An 18925-nucleotide genomic window follows, 5' to 3' on the forward strand; every position below is an offset into this window, starting at 1 on the left:
CCCCTCAAATAACTCTGGGCCGTTAAGTCACTGAAGGTATAACAACAGATGCGCAGTAAATTTTTTTCTTTTCCAGAGCCTCAAGGCTCAGTGTGTCTGCACCTGGTCCTTTTTTTTTGCTGCATTTTCCCAAAACATGGTCAGGAATTGCCTCCCCCATTGCTGTTAGTTGTGGTCAGTGGCTGGGTCAGGAGATTCCTTCTCCAGAGTTACTCTGGGTCACTGCGTCCCCTCCACACAACAGTCCCTGCAGCCCGCACCAGGCTGTTGTTATAAATGATTGCACAATGCTCCAGTATTTGTCTTGGGAGAGGAATTTGCAGTCATCCTGGCAGGAAATGAGTCCTTCTCCTGCTATCCAAGTGCTCCGTCAATCCCATCATTCCTGAGCTGATCTCTGTAATAACTCTGCACATCGCACACCACTAACAGTGATGAAATTCCTTTCCTCACCTTTCAGCCTGGTGTTCCCACCCTCCTGCCACTGGAGACAGTGGCCACAGCATTCAGCTGGCATCAGCACCTCAAAACTGGGTGAAAGCCCATCCACCTGGCACATCCAAGTACTTCCCTGCAGGGTTCTGCCCCCTGAGTGTCACTGGGCTCTGGTTCAGCTGCTGGTGCTCCCAGTTCCCCCCAAAGCCAAGGAGAGACTGTTTTGGCAGCTTCCAGGGGCTTTTGGAGCCAGGCAAAGGGGAACTGAGTGGCCTCAGTGCCACCAGCACCCCATGCATGGAACTCAGGCTGGGGAATCCCACCTGCACTCTGGATTTGCTGCTGTCCCCAGCTGGGTCTGGCTCTTCCCTTCCCAAAATGTTTTGGGGAGGGAAGGGAGATCAGGGCAGGGATCTTCACTGATCTCTTGGGTGATCTCTTACTTATTCTGATCCCAAAGTGGCAAAGAAGCCTTGTAGGGAGCACAGGGACCCCTGCCCTGGCCTGGGGAGGCTGCTGACCTCTCCCCAGGGAATCACACTGCCAGGGGAGCAGCAGAGCAGGGAACACTCCCAGACCCAGCAGCCTCTGGTGTATTGGAGACCCAAAAACCTTTTCAAAATGGGATAATACCAGAAAGCCAGAGGAGAAAAGGGACTTCAAACCCTGCCACCATGTCACCAGTGCCTTCTTTCCAGAACCTATCTTCCAGCCCAGGTGAGGAAAATACCTCTTTTTCCTGATTTACCGATGGGATAAACAACACAAGGCATTGGGCTGGGATAGCCTTGTTCCCTCTTGGCTTTTCCCTTGAAGAACAGCTCATCCTTGCATGCCTCCAGCTTGTGAGGGTCTAAATCCTGGCGTTTCCACCACGTCTGGGATCTGTTGTCATGGCATTCCTGTGAAATTGTGTGTCCTGTAAAGAGCCCTGCACCATCTGGTTCCATCAAACGAGAGGGAAATAATGAACCACACGCTCTCTGTTTCTCTGAAGGATGTAGCATGGGGAAAAAACTGCCCATGGACATGGGAACACAGCTTGGCCCTGCTTCCTTCAGGTGCTTGCATTGTCTCTTGCTACCAAATGACCTCCATGACATCAAACTGGTCTGGTCTTGGGTGCTGTCCGTCAGCAATCCTTCCCCCAAAAGCAAGATAATGACTTCCCCGATTTAATTCATTAATTCTTGCTAATGGAGGCTGTGGGAGTTCAAAAAAAATGGGATAAAACAGGGAGAGGGATCATTATCACACTGAAAATGAAACACATTTCTGCAGTGGGGGGTCATGTGTCCTTACTGAATCCAGGAGCAGCCTGGTGTCTTTGATGGCTTTGTAAACCATCAAGGGGGGGAAAATAAAAGAACAACAAGTGGGTTTTCTGGCACACACGTGAGGAGTTTGGCATCCCAGAATCCGTACCACGCGTCTCGCAAGCCGGGAGCAGCGCCAAGGATCTCCTCCTCTCCCCAGAGGCTGGGAATGCTCTAGACAATCACACTCTTCTCCCTCCTGCTCTGGTGCCTTTTCACAGAGCCACCAATCCTCCTTTAATTTCCTGGAGTCTTTTTAATGAGGCCAGACAATGCTGCACTGCTTCTCTCTCCTCCTCCTGTACCTGCGTCTCTAATGTCACTTTAACTTGTATTCCCACTGCAGCCAGACTCCAGAATGCACAAGTCCCATGAAAAACCCCTCTGCTGGCTGTCATTCCTGCCAGGAATATGCATGTCAGGAAAATTGGAATTAAAACAGAAGCAGAACTGTGGAGGGTTTTTAAGCACTGATGTGGCACAGTGAGGATGCTTCTCCCTCTTGTACCTCGGGATTTCTCCAAGGGAGAGATTAAGAGGTCCCCTGCACACCTCCTGAGCTGCCTGTGCTGCTAACAGGGATCAGCAGTTACCCTGGCATGTCTTCCATAAACCCTTCCCTTTTCCCACAGGGCTGCTGTTTGCAGCAAACACTTGGTAGACCAACAGGAGAAGCAGCTGGTGTGGAGAAGTAAATTCAGTAAATTGTGCCGGTTAATTCAGGCTCTGATTTCTCCCTGCTCCACTCGATTCACCCTCTCCCCAGAGTCCCCCCAGCCCTTCCAAAGGGCGCAGCGAGGTGGGAGTGACTGTTGTGTTGTGATTTCAGGGTTCACCTCAGAACCCCGGGTCCCTCCCCTGAAGATTCCCTCCCAGGTGTGTCAGTCCCCTCTCCTGTCCCCACCCTGACCCCTCCCAGCACTGTCTGTCAGTCCTGCCATTCCAGAAGGGGTCAGTGATGGGCAGGTTCAAAGGATGCCCTCTACCCCCGGGGGCTCTGGGCCATCCAGGTGTCCTTTATCCCTTGAGCCCTCCCCTCCTGTCCCTGGCTGGTGGCTCCCTGCCCCTTCCCTGCCCTCTCCCGGGGTTAAAGGAGCAGCAGCCACGGGGTCAGGAGTTCTGCTGGAGCTGCTGTGGGTTCAGAGGCTGTGGGCCAGAATAAAGCTCTGGATCCAAACCCTCCAGCAGAACCCACTCCTTTCCTTCCCCATCGCCCTAAAGCTTCTCCACAGAGGGAACCCTGAGGAGCAGCCCCTGCTATGGGGGGAGGCTCCATCCCAGCACCACCAGAGCTCCTGCACGCCTGGACTTGTCCCCACGTGCCCAGGGCAGCACCCAGCCAGCCCAAAGTGTCTGTGGGGTGAAACACCACCCAGCCATGGCCAAAAGTGTCTGTGGGGTGAAACACCACACAGCCATGGCCAAAAGTGTCTGTGGGGTGAAACACCACACAGCCATGGCCAAAGGTGTCTGTGGGGTGAAACACCACCGTGCTGCTGTTTGGTTCAGCAGCAGGGCCAGACAAGCCCAGGCACACAGTATTGTCCCATCCACGATATTGGTGATACCAACAGGTGACACTTACTCCTCTGGGAGCGGGCGCAGCAGAAGGCGATGATGGTGGCCATCAGCACCAGGAACGCCACGCCGGCCCCCACGGCCACCCCGATGATCACCGCCATCGGCACCGACTCTGCAAGAGCAAGGAGAGCGAGTGTGAAGCTGCCTGAAGGTCACAGAGGGGGCTTTTCCCCAGGGACCCACCCCGGTACTGGCAAGAGGCTCAGTGATGAGCCCGGGGAGGTTTTGGGGCTCCTTCCCTGCTCCCCCATCCCTGCGAGGTGATGCCGGCACGGGCTGCCCGTGGGACGCTGCAGTTTGTACAACCCTGCTCGTTCTGTGCCTCAGTTTACCCTGGGAGGAGAGGAGGGGGGAGCCAGAGGAGCAGATTAGCAACTGCTCTCATTAATGCCCTGTGGGTTAATGAATGAGCTTCTCTAAAGGATGAAGTGTAAAAGAAGACCGTGTGTTAGTATTATAAAGAAAGAGAAATGGCATCCGAGCAGGCTGATGGATGACTTAACCCAAGTCATCATTCACAGCCCCTGCCTACTTTATATCCCAATTTCCTGCCTTCTCCTGTGGCTTATCAACTGTCATCCTTCCAAAATTCCTGAGGATGTACAAAGACTGGGACAGGAAGGATGGCCCATGCAGGGGCTGAGCACTGTGGGGTGGGATGTGTGGGCAGGGTCTGTGGGAGGCAGAGCACCCTCACATCTGCCTACAAGAACTCTGTCACCAAATTCCTGGTGGGGATTTTGGGCTGTGGCTCAGCCAGCAAAGCTGATTTATCTATGCAGGCCCTGACAGCAGCTTGTGAGGGGTCAGGACGGTGGAATGGGAAATCACATTTATGGTGAGAGGGTCAGATTTGGAGCCCCAAAGCCTTTTTATCTCCCTGCTCTGTCTCTCCAGTTCCTCCAGGCACAGCTCTGACTTTACAGTGAGTGTTGGGTTGGATTAAGGAGGGGCAGCAATGGGCAGCACTCACACTGCAGGACACCACAGCTGTGGGTACCACAAATTGCCTTCCTTGGCTGGGATGATAAAGCTGCATCCCAAAGACCCTCTCCCCTAAAGCTGCAGGTATCTCTAGGTCCCCATTCCTCTCTTTCTAAACACTCTGTAGGACCTTGTGAACCAAAAGGGGGATAACCCTGTCTGGGATGGCCAGATAAGGTGGGTGACTGTGTCCTTACAACTTTCCTGGACACCTCCTTGGAAGGTGTTTCCTCCTTGGAGGCCTTGCCTTGGAAATGGATGGGATGAATTTATGGAAGGATGTATGCAGAGAGGTGGTTCTCCTCAGAGGTCTGTGCAGACAGGGACATGGGGGATAACCCAGCTGAGAAGAAAAGCCCAGGGATTGTCACTTGACTGGGGGATACAGGGACAACCTCCCATTGCCCACGGGTGTGGAGCTGGGGTTGGGCACGAATTTCATCCTGGACCTGAGAGCACAGATCCCACCTGTGCCTTTCATCCTCCCCACCCCTGCTGTGGGACTGGGGGCAGTTGTCCTTCCACCAGCATCCCCTGTGGAGTCAGCAAAGGGTGTCATCCTTGTTTGCCCTATCCCAAGTGGGACAGGGGAGTTCTAAAACCACTTCATGGTACCCTTAGGCCATGGCTGTGGAGCTCCTGGGTCCTGAGCCCTAATTTGGGAACTGCAGGTGATAAACACGTGGTGCTGATTGAGTTCAGGCTCTGCTCACACTTGATCAAAATAGAACTGATATTTCTCACTTTGTGGCTTGTTCATGGATTTCCTGCTTGGGCCTGCTGGTCCCTTGATGTGTCACAAGCTGGGCCACTGGTGACATGACCCAAGTGGCACTAAACAATCCATCACCAAACCTCTGAGAGTGCCCAGGTGGTGAAAAGGCAAATTCCCTCTGTCCTCTACTGGAGCTCAGGGAACAGGTGCTGCAGCTGGATCCAGCTTCCCCAACAAGCTCACCTAAATTCAGCATCCTCCAACCCAGCAGCTGAGCCATGGCACAAAGAAGCCAGGATTTTCTGAGGCTGCCTGCTAGGCAGTGCTCCTTCCAGCAGTGGTAGCTCCTCATGGGATTTTTTTTTTGGCCTTCCCAGGGGAAAATGGAGCAAGGGGCTGGAGAGCCAGGAGCCTGGAGGCCCTGGGCTGGCTGGCTCTCAGCTTTGGGGAATGGGATCTGCAGGGCAGAGCTCAGAGAGAAGCAGGTGGTGATAGGGATGAAGATGATGAAGAACCATGCAGGGAATGGGGGGAGAATGTTCTGGGCTCTCCTGGGCTGGGATAAAGGTAACTGCAAAGGGGCAGTGACAGAGTGAGGGGGATGGTAAACTCTCCTGTAGGGATGGGTGAGCTGAGGGAGGGGCAGATTGCTGGCTCCCCCAGGAATCCTGCTCTGAGGCACAGGATGAGGAACCACAAGGGCAGCACCATCTGCAGATCTGCCCCAAGATCCATCCAAACCTGCTCTGGTGCCAATGGATGCTGGCCATCACTCTCCCACTATGCTGAACAGAGCTGATGTCTGCAAAGGACCCTGGAAACATGTACTTTTCCCCCTTTGTTTTTGTCCCAAAGTAGCACTCTGTGGGACTTCTGCCACATTTTAAACATGGCTGAGTCACAGCATCCCCCTTCCAGTGACTGGGGAGCCGGGGCAGAGAAAGTGCCGGTTTCCAGAGTGGGTCAGTGGCACAGGGGGACTGGACCACTCCAGCTTCCCAGTCCTGCCCCAGCCACTGCCCTGCAGCTTCCCTGCACCCCTTCCTGCCCTGCCTGCCCTACGGGAAGCTGCCGGGCCAGGAGGAGGACGCTGGGCCCTCAGGTGTGGTGGTGGCTGGGGACAATTCACATTCACCGTCAGCTCATGATTTCCATACCTGCTTGAATACCAGCTCCTGATTTCATTTCCGTACCTGTTTGAAAATAAAGCAAGTGTCCACAGCCTGGCACAGCCCACGCGCCCACCGCAGCCTTCCTGAGCGCTCAGCCCTCTGCTCTGCTCTGCTGGCCCCGTGAAGGGGACCCGGCAGTGTCCCCCTGGCCCGGGCAGGGCTGTCCCCTGTGCCACCCTGCGGTGTCCCCTGGCTGGGCAGGGCTGTCCCCTGTGCCACCCTGGCTGGGCAGGGCTGTCCCCTGTACCACCCTGGCCGGGCAGGGCTGTCCCCTGTGCCACCCTGTGGTGTCCCCTAGCCGGGCAGGGCTGTCCCCTGTGCCACCCTGCGGTGTCCCCTGGCCGGGCAGGTCTGTCCCCCCCCTGGTGGCCCTGCAGGGACGCCTGGGTGTGAGCTCGGCTGCCCGGCCCCCTCTGCCAGGACCCAGGCTCACCGCCGAGCGCTGCTGCTGACTGGCAGACGACCTGGAAAAACCACTGGCTCTGTTTGCATTGGAAGAAGCCCAAGGCTAATTTTAAGGGGTTCATTTAGCTCTGATTTAATCTGGACGCCAGCCTTGCCTATAAATCACGGCTTAATGAGAACAATCCACCTGCCTGCCCTGGCATTTAATAAAATAGAGGAGAACTGGAGTTCCTCCAGGAGCTAAGCATTCCTCATACAAGCCAACTCCCTCTCCTGCTGTGGGGAGCCCCGAGAGTGGAATTTCCCTGGCCATCCCCTGGGAATTGCTGGGTGTGTGAGCCCAGCCCTGTGCAACGCGCTGGCATCGTGGCTGGCGGCCAGGATGGAGAGTTGCCACCACTCCAAACTCCTTCCTCTGCTCACTCCCATCACCGTGGAGCACTGGGCTGGGAGCAGCCACTACTGTCTCTCCAAGGCTGTAAATGATCCTCCAGCCTGGGGCAGTGACATCACCTTGTACTGTGGGACAGGGAGTAAGGGGTGCAGGATCAGCCTGTGCCCTCCAGCTTTAGCAGGACAGGTAAAATCAGGAATACCTTAACAAGCAGAGACTTTACAGGGCTAGTCCCTGCTCCTGCCCCTTTACCAAGATCATGTGCCTTAAGGACGCAATCCTGCAGCTAGCACAGCTGGAGCCTTGTCACCGTCCTTCCTAATTTCCTCTTTGGCACCCCGAGGGCTCTCCGGAGCATCTCCTGCCTCTCACAGCATGTCCCCACCCTGAGAGCCCAGCCGGGTGCTAATTCCCACTGCCACCATCCCCAGCAGCCCCCAGCAGTGCCCACCTTGCTCCTTGAGCCGGATGATCTCGGTGTCGGAGCCGAAGCTGTTCCAGGCCGTGCAGTTGTAGATGGTTTGGAAATCAGCGCGGACGATGTTGCTGATGGTCAGCGTGGAGATCACCCCCTCATCCGTGCTCACCGTCTCCACCGTGTAGCGCCCCGAGGTCCCAGATTCCAGAACGTTCTCCTTCCAGGACCAAGCCTGCCAAGAGAGAGGGGGGTGAGCCAGGGCACCCTGAGGCGTTGCAGGCAGCCGCCGTGCCCAGGGTGATACTCACGATCCGGTCTGGCGGCGGAGTGCTGCGGATGAAGCACTTGATCTGCCCCTTCTGGCCGTGCAGGGCGTGCTGGGTCTGGGTGCTGGAGATTATGGGGGGCCCTGTGGAGACAGGAGAGGCTGCTGGCACCCCATGGGACTGGTGGGGATGGGGGTGTTAGGGGAGCCCCGAATGGATATTGGGGTCCATCTCTGAAGGGCAGGGATGGAGAAACAACCCCATCACCTCCTGTGATGGAGAACACTGAGTGGAGGCTTTGGGCTCTGCTGGGTTTTTGCAACGCCCCCACAAAGCACCAGGGTCCCCCATCTCTGTACCCCCATCCCTGGTGTAAAGGACCCTTCTCCCATCTCCTTGGTGAGCCTGGCCTCTGAGAAGGGCTGTTTGCTGCAGAAGCAAAGCAGGATCCCATCCCACCTGCTGCTCCTCTTCTGTGCCCTCCCAGATTCATTAGCAGCCATTAAACTAATTGCTCTCCAGGGTATTAAGGAGGATGTGGTGGAGAAGCTTCTGCTGGAAACTTTTCTGCTGCCCATCAGCTGGGCTCTCCTGTGCCATGTGGGCCATGAAAGGAGCCGAGGAGAAAGGGTAGGAAAGGCTCTTCCTGAGCCAAACACCAGCTTGGGATGGGAACTGTCCTTGTCCTGCCTTGGTGAACATCCTGTGACTGGGAGAAAAGGCATGGGAGAGGAGAGCATGTGGTGTGTCCCTCACTCTTCTAACAGCCCTGATGGCCCCAGGGGAGCAGCACAAGAGCTGTGATCCTAATTGCTGTTTATTAACCTCCTTAATTAAAGCAGATTTGCATTTCCATGAGTGGCTTGCTGCTGCCAGAAAAGAAAACAGCAACAACTGGGCTGCAGGGCAGGGAGAGAGGAGTGGCAGGGGCTGTCAGAACTCCCCCTGCTCCAGCTCTGGAACTTTGGGTGTTCACTTGGGTTTGCCATGCCTGGTTTGGAGTACATCACCGGGTTTATCAGTAATGCAGCCTTGAGGATTTTTCTCCCATTTTCCTCACCTCCCTGCCCTGCACCTGCTGTGCTCCTTCAAAAAAAAGTTTTAGGGATTTGGGGTAAAGTGGGAAGAAAGATTTGCCTGGATATTCCTGCCCGATTCTCATCCAAATCACCCATTTATAAATTTAATGAATGCACAGAAATGTACCAAAATGCTAAATCCGTCACCCTCAGGCATTCGTACATACAGCTGCCTTTTGGAATTGTCCCAGTAACCCCTTCCTGCACCAAACTTGCACACTCCCCACACACTTCCCACTGAGGCACAGCCCTGTCCCTGCTTCCTTACACGGTTCCAAGGGGAGATGGATGGAAAACAAGCTCATTGAAGCACAATTCACTGACCAGTGACCACGGTTCTGGCAGCTCAGGAAATTACTACTGGAAGGGAGCCGCCATCAACATCAGGAATAGCAGGAGCTGGGTGTGAAGGTCAGGACTTGTTTTGCTGTAATGGACATAGCAGTACGGCTGTGGAGACTTGTGCCCCTTTTGATCGAAGAAGGCAAAAAAAAAAAAAAAGACACTTTGTTGTGTTTTTTCTCTCTAAATGCTCAAGATGTTGTTCTAGGCACGATCCCAAGGTGTGAGTTCTTGTTTATCCATCGCTGAAAGCTCAGCTTTCCCAAGGGTCTCAGTGGAGGTGACTCCTTGCTTTGCCTGAGGAGCCTGCTGAGCCCATTGATGCTCCTGCCCACCTGATGATTCCAAAGCCAGCAGAGGCAAGAGCAGTGATGGGATCTGCAGGCCAGGCCTAAACAGTAATAAAAAGAACCATCTCCTTTCCATTTTGATGGTTGTATGTTACTTATAAATTCTGGAAGTGCTCCAAGACTGGGTGACGCTAGAGAAAAATGGCTTAATAATCATTAAAAGGATCATTTTCCCCAAGGCGAGTGGATTTTAAATGGCACAAATGCCATTGGCTTTGGCTTTTATTATTGCTTCAGGAGTTCAGAGTCGAAGGCTTATCATCATGATAATAGTGGATGACTAAAGACTATTTGTGAGACGAACATGCCCAGAAATAATAGCACGAAGTTGCAGCCTCTTCACATTCAGGGCTGGTGTTTGATTCTCCACCAGGCTCTGGCTCCTTGTGAAAGCTGCCAATCTCCAGCTTGGCATTCAGCGCCGAGTGTGAGACAGCCCACAGGCAGGGAAAAGGCTCTAAGCAATGTTGCTATGGATATAAATGATGGAGCTATTGGTGGAGGTTATTTTTAGCATCTCGGTGCCAATTTATTTGTGCGGTCCTGGCGGCTCACACAAAAGAGAAGTCTGAGGTGGAAGCCTTCAGGAGTGAAAGGATAGGATGGCCTTGGCTCCTCCAGTCTGTTCAAGTCCATCTGAACCTTTCTCCCAAGCACTCAAAATTATTTGGCAGGAGAGTTTTGTTTAACTCCTTGCTTCCTGCAGAAGTCCTGGGCTGGCTGGTTCTGGCTGGTATTGCAAAGGAGCACCACAGAATGATTTGGGTTGGGAAAGACTTTAAAACCCATCTCATTCCAGATCCCCTACCATGGGCAGAGACACCTCCCACCAGAGCAGGTTGTCCCAACCTGCCCTTGAACACTTCCTGACACCCTGATGTGCCCTTGACCAAGTGGGGTGGCAGGTCAGCCCCTGCCCTGCTCCCAGCTCCCAGGCATGCCCAACATCCTTGTTGGGGTGAATCCCAGGCAAATGACATCCTGAATTAGTCACCTGCAGCTGTCCAGCCCTTCCAACAAACTTCTCTTGCAGAACAAGGTGGGCAGGGGTGGTGGTCCCTGCTCAGCAGCCCCTGCCGAGCCTGGATGGTGCAGTGACAGATGGGACTGCTGCTGATCTGCCTGTGAAGGTGACCTTGGGACACTTCTGCTGGGGTGGGAGCTGTGACCAGGCTGGGTGCAGTCAGGAGCATCGAGAGGCTTTGGCTGTAAATCCAGCTGCTGCTGATTTATGATGGCACCAAGTTCCTCCCTTGCCTTGAGCCTCTGCTGCTCTGGCCCTGCCAAATGCTGCTGCTTTGCATAATCCTCCTTCCCACTCACCAGGCTCTGAATCCTATCTGCTTCCTTGCAGGCTGGTGGCCTTGGCTCTGGCATGGGATTGGGCTGCTCTGCAACCACAGCCCTGTCTGAGGAAGCTGGGTGGGAAGGGCAGAGGATGCTCTTCCACCCCAACATCATCATGCCATGATTTGGGATCATTTTGGGAGTGAATGGGCTGGTGGGACCACAGGCTCAGAGGGGGTCGGGTGATGCCTCAGTTGGGATCTCTGTGCTCGGTGGGATGAATCAGCCCCCTAAAAGTCCAGGTGCCCTGGTCAGGGGCAGTGCAGCCAGCCCAGAACACAACTTCTCAATGACTGATTTTTCTGTGACAGAGGGAGGCATCTGGTAATAACAGACAATTGTATCACCCTCTGGATTTAAAATCCCTTCAAAATATGAAGGCATTCAACTCCCCCCTTGAATTACATCAGAACAGGCTTCCAGCAGAATTCATTAGCTGGATTAGACACACTGTGCCGTGCTCTGGAGCTGGAACGCTGCTCCTGCTGCAGGACAGGCTGCCTCTTGTTCTTGGGGAATGTGGGGATGCTGCTCAGGGGCTCGGTTCTCCTCACCTGGAGGGCCAGGAGAGCATCCTGACCTGGAGGTGTGGGATTCTCCCTTGGTCCTATACCTGCAGTGACATGTCCCAACGCTGTCACCTTCAGGGTGCACCAAGCCCCTGGCAGCACTTCCCATGGGATGGGGCATGCAGGCAGTCAGTTCCTGCCAGATACTCAGGCTGAGCAGGGAACCCCATGCATGGATTTCATTTGCTCCCCATCAGTTTCCCCAGGCATAAGCTGGGGGAAAAAACCAAAAGTTGATGGAGAGAAACTTTTGCAGTCAGTGCTGCATGCTCCGAATGCCCCAAGCCAGTGGGGAGCTCTGCTCTGCTCTCAGGGCACCCCTGTGCCTGGTAGGTGTCAGGGAAGGAGAATGCTCCTCGTGCTAATTTGCTTTGTTTTCCATGAGCTCATTCAGTTGTAATTAAAACCCAGCAGCTGCTGGGGAAGGAGACTGAAGGCGCCGAGGAGCTGAGTCCAGGCTGAGGCAGTGCTCGGTTTTCAGTGGTTGGTTTTCAGTGGTTGGTTTTCAGTGCTTGGTTCTCAGTGCTTGGTTCTCAGTGGTTGGTTTTCAGTGCTTGGTTTTCAGTGCTTGGTTTTCAGTGCTTGGCTTTCAGTCCCTGCTGCATTACCCTCTGCTTCCTTTCCTAGGATTGCAGAAACCTGGAATAGTTTGGGTGGGAAGTGACCTTTAAAGGTCATCCAGTCCAACCTCCTTGCCATGACAGGGACATCTTCAGCCAGATCAGGTTGCTCAGAGCCCTGTCCTTGAATGTTTCCAGGGAACTGGGGCATCCACCGTCTGCATTATCTGTGTTTGAAATCAATGCTTGCCTGAGCTGCCTCCTGCTTATGTTCTTCTCTTGTGACAGTGAGTGGGGAGTGAAACCTGCCAGTTTGTCATGCAGGTGAGAGACAAAGCAAAATTCAGCCTCTGCTTACACCATTTGCAGCCTGCCTGGCTCTTTCCCTGCTGTCTTTATGCTGAAATTTGTTACCAGCTGCTGTGAGGTCCTGGCCAGAGCATCATTAAACTCCAGAGATGTGGCTGTGAGTCCAGGGCACATCCTGACATGGTGCTGGATGAGCCCCAAGCAGCCATGGAGGTATCCTGACAGGAATCCTGACAGGAACCCTGGCAGGCAGAGTGTTCACAAGTATCCTCACAGGAATCCTCACAGCTATCCTCATGTGGGTTGGAGAGTGTGATTAGGCTGCTGGTCTTGGATCCAGACTCAATTCCCAGCTCTCCAGGTGTACAATAGAGACAACAGCACTCTCCGACCTTGCGAGGGTTTTGCAAGATTAATCCATTAAAGATTTAAAGCTGCCAGCTCCCAACTACTCAATAAACCCCTGTGGATAAAAGGGAACTGTGTGGGGCTGAGCAAATGTTGATTTTTTTGGTTTAACTTGTGCATTTCCAGGCAAAATAATGCAAAATCCACTTTACTCCAATTGCTTGGATTTCTGATTCAACTGGGGGTGGGATTTGCTCCAAAAGGAAGTATCTGAGGGGATAATTTGGGAACAGGAACTGTCAGAGCAACAGAATCAAGGCAGGAAGGGAATGGGGGGTAGGGAATGAATGGTGGTAGGGAAGCAGGAGGGAATGAATGGAGGAAGGGAAGCAGGAGGGAATGGCAGAAGGGAAGCAGAAAAGAATGAATGGAGGAAGGAAGCAGGAGGGAATGGAGGAAGAGAAGCAGGAGGGAATGACTGGCAGAAGAGGAGCAGGAAAGAATGTCAGAAGGGAGCAGGAGGGAGGGAGTGGCAGAAGGGAGGAGGGAGGAAATGTCAGAAGGGGAGCAGGAGAGAGGGAATGTCAGAAGGGGGCAGGAGAGAGGGAATGTCAGAAGGGGGCAGGAGGGAATGTCAGAAGGGAGCAGGAGAGGGAATGGCAGAAGGGAGCAGGAGAGAGGGAATGGCAGAAGGGAGCAGGAGAGAGGGAATGGCAGAAGGGAGCAGGAGGGAATGTCAGAAGGGAGCAGGAGAGGGAATGGCAGAAGGGAGCAGGAGAGAGGGAATGGCAGAAGGGAGCAGGAGAGAGGGAATGGCAGAAGGGAGCGGGAGGGAATGGCAGAAGGGAGCAGGAAGGAATGTCAGGAGGGAGCAGGAAGGAATGTCAGGAGGGAGCAGGAGGGAATGTCAGGAGGGAGCAGGAAGGAATGAATGTCAGGAGGGAGCAGGAGGTACCGTTGACGGTGAGCGTCACCTCCCGCTCCCCCGCGCCCACCCGCGGCACCACGGCTCTGCACACGTATTTCCCGGCGTCTTCCTGGCGGACTGACTTCAGGATCAGCTTGTTCTCATTGCTCAGGACCTGAAAGAGAGGAGGGGGACTTTCAGGTGGGCCGTGAGAAGTTACAGACAATGACCTGAGTCACCAGCTCCTGAGCATCCTTGGGAAAGCCAAGTGGATGAGCCCAAAGTCTGCAATTGCAGGGAAATATCACTTACTGCTGTTGCCTAAAGAATAAAGAGGTGTTATTGGGGTGGAATTAGAAATCCTCTTCCTATTCATTTGAATTTTTACAAACTCCAGTTTTGCAAGAAGTTCAAGATACAAGAGAAAAATTTTGGTGGCTGCAGTGGCACAGGCAGAAAAACCTTGGAGAGAACCACACTCCACACTTGCACCTCCACATTCACAGGTACAGGGGAGGCTGCTGGGATTGACTCGGGGATTTTAAGCCCAGAAGTGGTGGCAGAGGTGGCAGACACCTTGGAACAGGGTCTGGATACCCAGAGAAATCTCAGCTGGCTCTGGCCAGCCCCCTGCTATGGACTGACTGACTGCTGCTCCCCTGGCCTGCTGTGCAACGAGCAGCTTCATTAAACCTGGAAAACCACAGAAGCTGAGGGATCTGGCTGAGGCTGTCAGCAGGATCTTGGCACTGCTGGGTTTGAAAAAAACATGGCAGATTCTAAACAGAGAATGGTTTCTGGAGCAAATTCCTCCACCTGCCCTTGGCTTTCTTCCCCAGGGCTCTGCAGGTCACAGCCCATCATCTCTCCTCCTCCTCCTCAGCTGGGTGAGGCTCTGGCTCTGCTGGCTGCTGCTCCCACAGCTCCTGGAGTCAGTGGATGCAGTGGTTGGATGTGGATCTGGGCCTCCCTGTAGCAAGGTGGGGGCCTCAGCCCTAACCTGGCACGAGGCAGAGGCACAGAGGGTCAGATCCCTTTTAAACCCACTGTGTTAGCATTGATTGCAAAGTTAGCCATAATAACACCTGTGTTTACTTGGCCTTAACCTCTCTTTGGTTTCTGACTTTCTTCCTCTTTGTGAAAAAAGGAGAAAAGAAGGCAATCTTGAAGGACTTCAACCTGGTTCTGAAAACAGAGGGTCTGGGGAAGAAGGAGCCATGAGCCCAGCTCCCCCTGAGAGCCACTGCTGGGTGCTGATGGCTTTACAAAGCAGCATCCTCTGCCAGGATCCCTCTGGGGAGATGGGGGTGGCTTTGGTGACCAGCATAACCATCTCTGCTGGGCTATGCTGCTGGAGGGTCTGTCCTGAGGTCACAGGATCGTGGGATTGTTTGGCTTGGATAGGACCACAAACACCTTGAACACATCTCAGTCCAATCCCATGGGCAAGGACTTTTTCCCCCTATCCCAGGCTGCTCCAAGCCCTGTCCAGCCTGGTCTTGGACACTTCCAGGGATCCAGGGGCAGACACAGCTGCTCTGGGCACCCTGTGCCACGGCCTGCCCACCCTCACTGAGAAGAATTTCTCCCCAGTATCCCATCCATCCCTGTCCTCTGGCAGTGGGAGCCATTCCCTGTGTCCTGTCTGTCCAGAGCCTTGTCCCCAGTCCCTCTCCAGCTCTCCTGGAGCCTCTTTAGGCCTGGAAGGGGCTCTGAGCTCTCCCTGGAGCCTTCTCTTCTCCAGGCTGGATACCCCCAGCTCTCCCAGCCTGGCTCCAGCCCTGGAGCATCTCTGTGTCCCCCTCAGGACTCGCTCCAGCAGCTCCATATCCTTCTGAAGTTGGGGGCCCCAGAGCTGGACACAGCACTGCAGGGATCTCATGAGGGCATAGTGGAAGGGCAGAATCATCTCCTTTATTCTGCTCCAAGAAGTTCCAAAGGGATGGAACTCAGCTGGAGAGAGGCAGATAAAAAGGGAGAGGGGGGCTGTGCCTGGGCACTGCTGGAGAGCAAAGGCAAGCCCTGGTGGGAGGCTGGGCTGGAGCAGGAGGGTGAGGCAGCCCTTGTTCCCAGCTCCTGCAGCCACCTGCAGGCAGCAGAACAACAATCTGTGTGTGAGAGCCTGCAGTGATAACCCAGAGAAACAGCCACAGCAGCTGTTGGATGGGAAACCACCCAGGAATTACTGACCCACGGGGATTCCTTCGCTGATTCAAGCCATCAGCTCTCCCAAGTCTATAATTTCTTCCCGGGAGATGGCCTTCACCAAGGTGATTATGTTTGGAAAAAGCAGCCCAGCAGTTAATGCCTCAGTGTCCCTGGAGGAGGAGAGGACTCAGCCCCTCTGTGGGGGTCCAGCTCTCCAATTCCAGCCTTGAGCTGCTGGGAACAGCAGCACTCCCCCATCCACAGATCTGCCCAGATGGAGCTGGGAGATGCTTTCCAAACCCACCCCTGTGTGTGCTTCTGAATGAGTTTCACATCTCAGCCCTGTTTGGCTTTTTCCCGTGGCTTTGCTCAGCCCTCCTGTCTGTAAGGAGAGATCAGAGCATCTCCTGCTTCCCAGGCCTGACTGGGCTGTGATTATGACTGGCAAAGCTCCTCAGGATTTCCAGTACAAAAGAGACGTGGATGAGTCTGCTGGGACAGATCCAAACTCCTCCCTGGAGCAGGCTCCAGTCGACACAGGGAGTGCTGGGGTGAACATGTAGGGTGTGAGACCCCAGGCCTGGGGGGCAGGAAGCACCATCCCAGGAAGGTCCATCCCAGGAAGGTCCATCCCAGGAAGCAGCATCCCAGGAAGGACCATCCCAGGAAGGTCCATTCCAGGAAGCACCATCCCAGGAAGGTCCATCCCAGGAAGGTCCATTCCAGGAAGGTCCATCCCAGGAAGGTCCATCCCAGGAAGGTCCATCCCAGGAAGGTCCATCCTAGGAAGGTCTATCCCAGAAAGGACCATCCCAGAAAGGACCATCCCAGGAAGAACCATCCCAGAAAGGACCATCCCAGAAAAGAATCATCCCACACAGGACCATCCCAGAAGGAATCACAGGCAAGTGAATTGCAGAACTGCTCCCCATCAGTGATGTGTTAAGTGATGCTCTGGTTCAACCCTTCTGTCCATCATCATTAAATAAATTCCCTCACTCTTAGGACCCTTGGCATTTGAAGGAACCAGCATTTGTGCAGCCAGGAGCTCCCAGACTACCTGGATTCTGCTCCATGGGAAGGGTCCTGCAGTGTTGGAATTCAGGATATCCCTCTGGCTGTCCTGGAGTGCCAGGAGCCCTGCCAGGGGGATCAGACACCCTGGCACAGAGCCCAAGACACCTGTGACTTTGATCATGACCCATGGAAAAACTACCAACCTTATATGAGGATCTGCAATCACGAAATTCTAAGTAGAATGATAATTAGTTTGTCATAGGGTGAAAAATAGATTTTTGGGGTTTTTAGCATGGGGGTTCAGAGGGCAAGATGGAGGAATCTGGGTGTGTCCAGCCTTTCTCCTTCTCCCTCTTGGCCTCCATCTTCTGCTGTGATGGTGGCACTTTTAGATTGGTTTAGAGTAGAAGCTCACTGTCTAACACAGGTGATGGGTATTGGGGAGTTATGGTAAATATTGTACACGTAGTTTTTAGTATAAAAAGATGACACCACCCTGAGGGCAGGCAGAGTGCCCCTGTCTGTCCTGCTGAGCGGACCTCGACTGGACAGGAGAAAGAATTTTATAGATAAGGAACAATAAAGAGCCTTGAGACCGAGAACTGAAGAGCTCTGACCCCTTCTTTGACCGCTGGGCTGGGAAAAGAGACTTTGTGACACACCTGGGGGTCACCATGAGCAGCCAGAGCCCCGAGGCCGCAGCACGCCGTGCCCTGCCCCTGCCCCCTGAGCTCCTTACCACGCCCGAGCCTCGCTTCATCCAGACGATGGTGAGGGAGGGGTTCCCAGTCCAGGCACAGTTGAACACCGCGTCCGAGCCCAGGTCCACCAGCAGGGACTGCGGCTCCGTGGCCATCCTGGGCCCAACTGCCGGAGGAAACCAGAGTTACTGCCAGGGATGGGCTCTGCCAGCCAGCAACCCCAAACCAAACGGGCACAGGGAGCAGTGGGAGCTCTTGATGGGGCCCAAGTAAAGAAAAGCCTCAGGCAGGTGCCTGCTGCAGCTCCAGAGGGATCAGCTCCCCAGTGAGCACCCCACAAGCTTGCCAGGAAATCACAGGTCCAACCCCCGGAGCATTTACAAAGCGTGAGCCACAAGTCCTGTCACCCTGGGCAGGTCAGACTGAGCTCTGTCTGCTTCCTGGCGATTCTCAGCAGCTCTGCTGACCCTGGAAGCCAGACTGAAGCCAACAGGTTACTCACAGTAGACATCCACGGTCCTGCTGATGTTTGTGCTGCCCAGAGCATTGGTGACCTCGCAGGACACGGGCTCAAAGAAGAACGTGTGGTCCACGATGGTCTCGTAGAAGTCACCGGAGGCTTCCTTTATAACCTGGCCTTTCTTTGCCCACCTGTTGAAGAAAACAGAGCATTGTTGTGGTGCTGTTTTGTGTCTCTTGTCCACGTGTGGCTGTCACAGTGCTGGGGGCAGCACGCCCAGAGTGCCCCTGACTTCAGATGGGACATGAACTTGTCCCCTTCCCCGGGGATTTAGGGACTACAGCCACAGGTTTTGGAGAGGAGCCATCAAAGAGATGTGTATGTGTACCCCTACAGAAACCTTTCCAAAAGAAACCAACATCCTATTACCCTGTTTCACTGGGAATACACCTCATTTTTTAGGATTGTGAAGGACCTCAGTGATGGGAGGAATGGGACATGGAGGTCTCTACTTGATGGGGATGACAGGCCCTTCCTGAACATTTGCCAACAACACTGCTGGTCCTTCCACATCAAAACCACTAAAAACATTTTCTGCTGCCCCCTGCTGCTTTGGCCCTATTCTTCCTTTTTTTTTTTTTTCTTTCCCCGGTCAAAGAGAACTTTATCCCTTTAAGGCAGCTGAAATAACATTTCCCGAAAAGCCAAGCTGGCATTTGCAACACTGCAACTTGCAAATTGTCTTGGAGAACAAGCTGTCAACTCAGCACTTGAATTAAGCCCTGTTTGCCAAACAATGAGCAAATGTGACCTAATGGGGCACCATCTGGCAACCTGCCACTCGGGAACGGGTGGGAAAGGCGGGAGATGCTGTCAGGCGGTATGAAACTCCAGCCACTCTTTGGGGAAGGGAAAAAAACCCTCGGAAAAAACATATAATAATCCTCCCCAAACAACTGACAGGTAAATTGGAGGGAAGAGGGTTTCCCTGAGGAGTCTCTGCCTTGTTGTTTTGGGGCTGCCCTTCTGGTTGTGCTGGATGGGTTGGGAAAGATGCAGGCACGGGGAGCTGGCTCTGGAGAGAGGAAGGAGCTGCGGAGGC

General features: G+C 54.0%; 1 protein-coding gene across 1 annotated transcript in view; it reads right to left on the reverse strand.

Moving 5' to 3' along the window:
* The window catches only part of KIRREL3 (kirre like nephrin family adhesion molecule 3), a gene marked incomplete at both ends in the record, with an annotated part of 375278 nt that overhangs the window by 8367 nt on the left and 347986 nt on the right, over positions 1 to 18925 (reverse strand). The window contains 7 exons of the mRNA XM_084221395.1: positions 3337 to 3444; positions 6189 to 6224; positions 7454 to 7652; positions 7729 to 7829; positions 13546 to 13672; positions 17402 to 17529; positions 17866 to 18014. Of these exons, the coding sequence (XP_084077521.1) occupies positions 3337 to 3444; positions 6189 to 6224; positions 7454 to 7652; positions 7729 to 7829; positions 13546 to 13672; positions 17402 to 17529; positions 17866 to 18014 (848 nt within the window). The remainder of the gene's footprint in view (positions 1 to 3336; positions 3445 to 6188; positions 6225 to 7453; positions 7653 to 7728; positions 7830 to 13545; positions 13673 to 17401; positions 17530 to 17865; positions 18015 to 18925) is intronic.

The sequence above is a fragment of the Fringilla coelebs genome (assembly GCF_963513975.1).
Source record: "Fringilla coelebs genome assembly, chromosome: 25".
NCBI lineage: Eukaryota > Metazoa > Chordata > Aves > Passeriformes > Fringillidae > Fringilla > Fringilla coelebs.